We start from the raw sequence: 9,046 nt of genomic DNA, 5'->3' as shown, positions 1-9,046 counted from the left end.
TATATATGCCTTACAAACAAAAAAAAAGTACAAAGGTTTTGCCACCTCTGGTGGTACCAATATCTGGTCTGGCCCATGGACTATATTGAACATTTATATAGTTCGCCCTCTGCGAACATTTTCTAACCATATCACTGCACTGCGCATGAGCAAATTTTCATTAATTTTCGCTGCTCCTGGGCGTATTTTTTAATGTAAAAATGAATCGGAGAAGTACGTAGAAAAAATCAAAACTTTGTACCAGCGAAAATTTATATCTTGTACAATTTTGCAACGGTGATCTATATTTTTGGAGGAATAGGACATGTTTTAGGTTATATTTCACTCTTAAGGTAAGAATCGAGTATTTGAAATCGAATTTTATGATCGTGTAGAGTGGTGTATTATGATGTTTTACAATTGTGAAGTTTAATAGATATGAAAATAACTTTTACAGCTAATAATTGAACAGCTAGCGTACGATTCGCGACTTGGATTAATTGCTGCCGAGCTGTGTATGGTGGCATATTGGTTGCGGTTCGTAGCGGGTAGTTGTGCGAGGGATGGGCCGTTTGGACCCGGTGACATGGCCCTTTCTGGACACTCCACAGCATCTTCTTCTTCTCCTTTTGTTTTGGCTCAATGGCGATTAGTCAGGTGTAACTATTGCGGGTGCTAGTTCAGAAGTGTATCCAGACTTTGACCTGTAATTCCGGCGTGGAGACTGGAGATACCACGCGCGCTGTACAGTGAGTGAGTGAGTTTACGAGCTCTCATTGGCCGATCGATCCGCTCGAGTGGCTTCGAATTTAAGTGAGAGAGGGCCTAGACAGTCAGACCGCAGCGTGCGCGATAATGAGGCTGTACGCTGATTTTTATTCAGCGTCCCTTTGGTAATGTCGTACATTCACGTGCGCTAAAATTCACGAGATTTTCAGTGAGATTTGTAAGGGTGTACATGCAGTAGACCGAAAGCTTCAGTCTCTATACCGTCGGTTGTTCCACTGAGACTACGTCTGGCTCCACTAGACCTCCGGTTATAGAGACAGAACGATCGCCTATGCCAGCCTATGTTGAAGATATCACGGCTAGATTTTAGCCGTTAGGCCCCTCCCACAAACATGAACAAACTTGCCACGGCCGTATTGTTATATGCCCCCAAAATCCCCCAAAATGTCATTTTACCTCGTGCATATCCAATTTTACATTAGGCCTAGGCTATAATACATCGGTTCCACTTACTAACTTGATTGAAATAATCTGTTTAATGGTCCCTTTTAAGGAAATTATGGGTCAAAATCGACATCCATGTTGAAAATCTTGCAAGCCGTGTTAAACTCTCGCTGCCGTCAATCTCATCCCTTCTAGTCTACGCCGAAGGCAAAATGATTATGAAGGAAAAACTGTGCGCCATCTACACGTTCGTAATGGCGTTATCACAGTTTTTCCTTCATAATCATTTTTGCCTTCGGCGTAGACTAGAAGGGATGAGATTGACGGCAGCGAGAGTTTAACACGGCTTGCAAGATTTTCAACATGGATGTCGATTTTGACCCATAATTTCCTTAAAAGGGACCATTAAACGGATTATTTCAATCAAGTTAGTAAGTGGAACCGATGTATTATAGCCTAGGCCTAATGTAAAATTGGATATGCAGGAGGTAAAATGACATTTTGGGGGATTTTGGGGGCATAACGATACGGCCGTGGCAAGTTTGTTCATGTTTGTGGGAGGGGCCTAACGGCTAAAATCTAGCCGTGATATCTTCAACATAGGCTGGCATAGGCGATCGTTCAGTCTCTATAACCGGAGGTCTAGTGGAGCCAGACGTAGTCTCAGTGGAACAACCGACGGTATAGAGACTGAAGCTTTCGGTCTATACATGCAGCTGCTTTTGTGGTCGATAATTTTAGTCAACATGGCAGCACGCAACGGTAATTACTCTCAAGATTTTCAGCTTCGGTTTGATATGAAACTTGCCATATTTCACAATTTTGAAACAATCCTTTTTCACCACTTTTATTGTCGTTATTTTTGTAACATTTCAACAGCTATTTTGTACCCGGAATTTTGCTTTTGGTTCCTGACTCTGGTACATAATTAATTTGTTTACCTTGAGATTCGTTGGAAAGATAAAAAGTCACTGATGAAAATAATGTCAAAACCTAATTGACGCAAATTCATGTTCTCTTTATAATCATAGTAATTAAGACCCTAAAACCCGTAAATTACCAATTTGTTCTTTCTATGATGGCGCGAAATTGTGTGATTTCATACTCGTGCACGCTCGGCGTCTGAGCAATGGCAATGCATAACTGATTGTTAAACTCCAGGGAGCGGGGGGAAACTGCATTCAGATAAGGATTAAGAGTCGAGAACGGTACAACAAATCGTCTTCTAATTCTTCCTCTAGTAATCTAATGAAACGTCAAAGCGGGAAACTACCCCCTCCCTGCACCCACCCCCTAGGGAGCGCACTGTAAGTGATTCGCACGCTTCGCATGCTCATTACCGCTCCCCTAAAATAAAATCCTGGCTACGCGTTTGATAAACTGGCAGACAATACAGCCTTTTGGTACATAACGTATAGTGAGCCGTATCGCTCTTGGAAGTGTAAAATGGCCGCCGCGCGTGCTAGCCCACTCCAAGCCTTAGCACGGGCGGGAATGGGCGATGATCCGTCCAGGTGGTAGAGGTCAGTGGTAGACACGCACATTTTGTCCATTGTCATTAAAATCCAAGATGGTTTTGCCTCTTTTCTTAGACTAGTCTATTTTAACAATTTCAAAGTCATGAAAAGGCACTTAATATCAACAAACATGGTCTACAACAATTCTAAATGACAAAATAATCCCAGCTATGCATGTTGTTTTTAGTAGTGCTGTAACATCACGGATATCTCCAATTCCGTTTAACCGCCAGTCAAAACAGGACGGTTTTCGGTTAAACGATTAAAAAAAAAATTATTAAAAAAAAAATCGTTTTTTGTTGTTGACCGACTCTGTCAGCAGCAACAAGCCAGGTCCGTGTGAAAAAGCGGGAAGGACTGTCATTTAACTGCAAGGTGCATTTGAAGGCGCCGATTTGTGCTTGTGAACTTGTCACAAATAATAGTAACAACAATGTCGTTTTTAGAAGAATGGGTAAGATCATTAATGTAAATTAAAAACAGTAGAGGACCTAGGATAGGACCTTGTGGTACCCAGTGTGTAAAAGTTGGATGAATTATTATTATAAATTGAGATCTATTACAAAGATTACTTTCAAACCAAGATGACAGACAAATTGGAGTGTTGTTCTAGTTTGAGAGTGGTGAGTCAACACACAGATTACTGAGCTGGGAGACATTGCCAGGCATAATGCCAGGTGGAGGGGCATAAGTCGAAACCTTAAAAAAAACAAAAAACAGGAAAACAAAACCGTCCAATTGAAAATGGAATCCGCCATGGGCGGTCGGATACCGGACGGTTAAACGTTTGACTACAGCACTAGTTTTAAGCATTAGATACATGTAGTGCAAAACTTGAAAGTTTTCGGCATAAAATTTGTTTTAATTTTTAAATTGGATACTGATCAAAGGTGCGAGGGTGTCGCTCCAATCTTCCAATCTGATCAAAGCCCCAACTTACAGGGTTAGTGTACATGTACTGTACATGTACAGTCAGTGTGTAAGTGTATCTTTTCAATGCTCTTACATGTACATGTACATTACAGACATTGGGGGTAATAAATGAAAGGTAAAACAAGTACATTAATTGCTTACAAATGTCACTTTCAGAGAAATATTTCACATTTTCATTCATTGCTTGTTAGTAGTAAACTTACATATGTACTTGCATAGTACAGTGACAAAAGCATTCAAATTGTGTGTACACTGTATGTGACAAAATACATGTACATGTTGCCTCCTGCCTCCTAGATATTTTTGTGTGGGTGGACTTGTACAGTGTACATGTTATGTAGCAATTACATGTAGCTGATTCAGTCCAGTATGCTAGATACATGTATGTACATGTACATGTACATAATAATAATAATAATAATAATAATGATAGTGTAAACTTATAAAGCGCATACACCGTCCATACATGTACTTATGCATTTTATAATGCAATATTTGTTATAAACAAAATATTTATGTTTTCTTTGTCTTATCCTTAGCAGATTACTGCCTTGACAGATGTAAGGAAACAGAAAGTCACAGATGATGTTACTTATAGATTATGCCAAGGACATACATGTACTCCTACTTGGACTATAATCAGAGACCCTTCAAGGAGTTGCCATCCGTGTTTCTTTATTTACCTGTGATCTGGCTTTAAAGGTTTCTCTCCCGTCTGAGCTGAAGATAGATCGGGAGGGGAGGGGTTCAACATGGACTCCGTCCCAGAGGTCACACCCATGAGGAGCTATAACTTCAGGAAGGTGGGTTCTCTATCATAGACTGTCTTTGATTTGAAATTAATTGAATCAAGGAATGCATACATGTAAATGTAATAACTAATATACTGTACATGTTTTTCGTCTATCCTAGACCTCATCTTAAAGTTGCTTGATTTTAGCTTCTATGACTCATAATAGAAATCATGCTGTGATTTTCTGCTGAACAACATTTTTGGGCATACACCTGTATTGTTCATACTGTAGTATCAATATTGCCAACTTGACTTACCATTGTTTGATTTAACAACCATGTACAGCGTTTGTATTTTTAAAGTTATACATTCATACTGTTATTCTTTTTAGCATTAATGTTTTTATTGCTGATGTTATTATTATTATTACTTTAAACTTTTGTTTAAATAGTGTTTAAGTTTAATAGTACTTGTATCTACTATACAAGTACTGTACATGTGTTGAAGGGCCCTATGACATCAAGCACATAACTATGAAAGGAATGTACATTGATTCCTTTAAAATACTGCTTGTTTTGAAAAATTGTGTGCTTCTTTTTCTTACTTATAATGCAGGCCAAACTGAACTCCTCTGTAGCTTGGCTCCTTACCAAAGCATACAGTGATAGAGAGGAACCTCCAGCCGATCTACTTGATCCCCTTTATCAAGACGATGTAAGTCAAATCACAAATTATTCCTTGATTGTTGATGATCAGTACAACATTTGCCATTTCTTGTTTTGGAATCGTAGTGTGCATGTATATTTCTTTCTTATATTTCATTCCTCAGTATGACTGTTATGCTTGACTTTAAATTTAATGAATGCTGTTGATTAAAGGATGGGCCCTGTGAAGCTTTGGCATTTCTGGAAGCAAACCACGATACATGTAGGTGTTTGTTTTCAGAGGTACATGTACGTGTACATCCAATGTTGAACTGTGTACAGGTCTAGATAACAGTTTCCTGTTATACTTGATTAAGGTACATGTACATTACATGTAAAATGTACATGTACTCGGTCATGTGTTGAAAGGAATGTCTAAAAGCGATCGATAAATTATGGAATATTAGTATGTGCTCTTTAATATACAGTGTAAGCAAACACATGTAGGTTCCAATCTGTGAAGAGAATAAATTATATTGAATTATGAATGTTGATACATATTCTTTAGGCTCTTACATGTACATAACTGTATGAATATTATGACTGGGGATCCTTTAACATAGAAATATTTTGTGTACATTGGTAGCTGTTACATGTTGGGGTCAGCTGTTTGTTAATGTTGTCCATTGGTATAATTTGTTGTACTTGATGATTTGAGTACCCAGCTAGAATAATCAAGAGTCTCATACTCATACTCATACTTGGAATTATTAAAAGGATTATGGGATACCATTTTCCAAACTCTTTGTATTTACCCATGTACACTGTATGCACATATCAGTCACTGCTAAAATAATAATATTCCATGTCGTCATCTTATTCAATGTTAGGGTGAAGACCATGTCAAACCATCGGTCATCTACCAGCTAGCATCAGGAGAGTTGTACAGTCGAGTGTGCTCCAACATCTTTCCTCCTACTATCCATCCATGGGATGGGCATGTAGCCATCATCCAAGGCTTCTCAAGGAGGGGCATCTATGTGGTGGATGATCGTAACCAACCAGTCACAGAATCTATACTCTCACAGACTCAGAAGATCAAACTGGTGAGTTGATGATAATCAGTTGTACTATTGTTTGAAATTTAACATCCCCCTTTATCTGCCATTCAGTTTGACTATGTAATTTCTGTTTGCCCCCCCCCCCTTCTTCCTCACCACATCAGTACTAATTAGTTGTTTAGGCTCTTTTTTAATCTTCCTTTTTAATTTTCTTCCCTTTTCCTGCAAATGTGCCTTACTTGTTGATGTTTTCCTCTCTTTGTTTTGTCTTTATCCATTATTCTATTTTGTTGTTGTTCTTTATTTTTTATTTTTGTATAATGTATTAATGCTTATTTTCATCTAAATTACCAGTATTTGTAGTGCCTATGTTCTTCTTCTTTCTCTCCTTTTATGAACCTACCTCTAGTACCATCCAATTGTTTTGGTTGTTGTTCTTATCATTCCTCCCACAATACAAACATACACTGTAAGTTATAATTTCATATCTAAACTGTTTGGGAACACAAACACTCCCTCCACCTATTTGTATGATTTTTTTATAATAAATTGGTGAAGAAAACAAATTATTGGTGAAAATGACGTTCAAGCAAAATATGTCATCTAAATGCAAATGGAAAAGGATGATTAGACCTTACTTACACAATTGTGGGGACTTTTAAGAAGTGTACGTGACAAATTTAATGTACTAAAACTTGTGAGAGTCTTATCCTATTCTTATACAGTTCATCTGCCTCATGCAGAAAGATTTACATGTAGCATAATATAAATATTTTAAAAGAACTGTGGGTTTTTTTCTCCTTTTTTCTGAGTAAACTGAAATGTGACATGTAAATAATAATGATATTGATTTTATATTCAATGCACATTTCAACGGATGTACATGTACATGTAAAGCAAATTTTGTAAAAAACATTTTAATGTTCACTTTACTTTTCAGTATGTACATGTACACTGTAGGCCTACATGTAGTTTACACTTTAATTATTGGAACTTCATAAGTTCATTAGAAATAATATTTGTACATGTACATGATTCAGAATGACTGCATGAAACCAACCTGTTAACAAAAATGATACATCATAAAACCTCATTCTAAAACAATGCATCTGGAGGCTTTATGATGAATTGCTTTTCATAACTAGGTCGTAATGTTTCAAAGAAAACAATTGATGGGCGTGAGCCTTTCCAAACAGAGACAAATGATTCTGTCCACAGGAATTTCTGTATTAGTAACTGTGCCTAAATTATCATCTGGCATGCACGACCAGCAGCCGGCTGCACAGTCGTATGTCGTTAGTGTAAGTGTGAAATGAACAAGTGAGTCATACGTATATCTACACACACTGCACAGACACGTACACACATGGGTACTGTGTACAATGTATTCTAGACACCGACAGTACATTTGGACTTGCCTATGAACTGTTCATGAGCCGTTTGGATTGCGTAGTGATGATTCGGGGACTGCAACTGCAAGATAGACTTGAAGAGATTCTGTGTAACCACAGTGCATACAAGTGGGCAGGGTGCACCAAATGATTCACACAGTCACTGCATCAAAGTGCATTTATGAATTCAATGTATAATTGCCCAATACTGTTTGATTATGGAACACAAAATGTGTCATATTCTGTTTTTACGTCAAATTGATTTTCCCTGTCTCCTTGATACATGTGTACTGTATGTACATGTAGATTATAAAATATTTTACTGAACCATCATTGATTTTAACTACCGTATTTGCCGGCATAAAGGCCGCAGTATTTTTGGAAGAGAAAATATCAAAAAGTCAGGGTGTGGCCTTTACGACGAAAGAGTAAAAAAAAAAAAAACATTTGCCGATATATATCTTGATCTTAGTTTGTGCCAATGCATTGCAAAAGTAAAGGAAGGGACCGTTTAACGGACCTGCCGCGAAGGATCCATCTGAAGTCGCCATTTTGTTTTTCCATTTCATGCCATTTCGCATTACACCGTACATTGTGGTAGGGGTATTTCGGACACCAAAATCTGCCTGCAATCACTTTTTTAACTAAACTTCCGGTAAATTATAAGAATATTGATGAATTTGGTATTAGTTTGTAAAAAAAAATAGTGTTTTAAGAGAAAATTACGATTATTTTGTTTTGTCCGTTTGTTTTTTGTTTTTTGTTTGTTTTTGTTTTTTTCTTTCCCTCTTTGAAATGTCAAAGTTGGGGTGCGGCCTATGCGGCGGTGCGGCCTTATCGCGGGCAAATACGGTACATGTACTGTACATTCACTTTACATGTAACACACTCTGGGCTAATTCTGTTTCATCTTATTTTAAATGTAAAAAGTACCTTCAGGCCTGAGTACCTTCATGATAAAATGTTTCCAATCTCCTTTTCATTTCTAAGAATTCCCATGCCATGCATCCAAAGATAGAAAGAAAAGTGAACATTTTTTACTTCAAGATGTAAAAGAATGTTTGAGGAGTCGTGGATTTGTGGAAGCCATAATATAAAAGACAGTACCGGTATTGTAGTCTTCTTGTTGAATATCAATTTTCCGGTGCATTGTACAAAACTAAAGTCGAAAGCTCTTTATATTGTCCACTGGTTCGGCCCTATTGAAATCTTTATCCCCCCTGCTTGGTCGGCTTGGTGCATTGTGAATGCAGAGAGGTGAATCGCCATTGATTTGTTTACTACCCAAGGGTCTGCTGATGTAAAACCCGTTGCATGCATCAGTATACAAAGTCTATTATGAATGCAGACTGCCCATTTAGGTATACTGTACAATGTACATTTCCATGAACTGGCCTGGATACTTACATCATTGTAGATTATAATCTACTTTACCGGTACTTTACTTTGCCATAAAATGTACATTTAGCATTTAAATGTAATATGTACTTAAGGCCCTACATGTACACTGTACATCTGTATGTACAGTACATGTAAATGCCAAGTACAGTATAGTTGAAACATTTGGATGTGACAGAATACTAAAAATATACAAACTAAAGGTACTTTCCCTGTT

General features: G+C 37.6%; 1 protein-coding gene across 8 annotated transcripts in view; it reads left to right on the top strand.

Moving 5' to 3' along the window:
* The first annotated feature begins 224 nt into the window (after positions 1–224).
* LOC754420 (calmodulin-regulated spectrin-associated protein 2) overlaps positions 225–9,046 on the top strand; it is a 43,730-nt gene continuing 34,908 nt past the window's right edge. For 7 of the 8 annotated variants that reach the window (XM_030974373.1, XM_030974374.1, XM_030974378.1 and 4 more), the window contains exons 1-4: positions 225–332; positions 4,145–4,405; positions 4,951–5,049; positions 5,870–6,085. In XM_030974373.1, coding sequence (XP_030830233.1) covers positions 4,355–4,405; positions 4,951–5,049; positions 5,870–6,085 — 366 coding nt within the window. In that variant the 5' untranslated portion in view covers positions 225–332; positions 4,145–4,354. Of the gene's footprint in view, positions 333–4,141; positions 4,406–4,950; positions 5,050–5,869; positions 6,086–9,046 lie in introns of all 8 variants that reach the window. The other variant, XM_030974372.1, reaches the window with a different exon arrangement.

Source organism: Strongylocentrotus purpuratus, unplaced genomic scaffold, assembly GCF_000002235.5.
Source record: "Strongylocentrotus purpuratus isolate Spur 01 unplaced genomic scaffold, Spur_5.0 spur5_scaffold_7, whole genome shotgun sequence".
Lineage (NCBI taxonomy): Eukaryota > Metazoa > Echinodermata > Echinoidea > Camarodonta > Strongylocentrotidae > Strongylocentrotus > Strongylocentrotus purpuratus.
The sequence above is the reverse complement of the archived record's forward strand: the minus strand, read 5'-3'. Positions and strand labels throughout refer to the sequence as shown.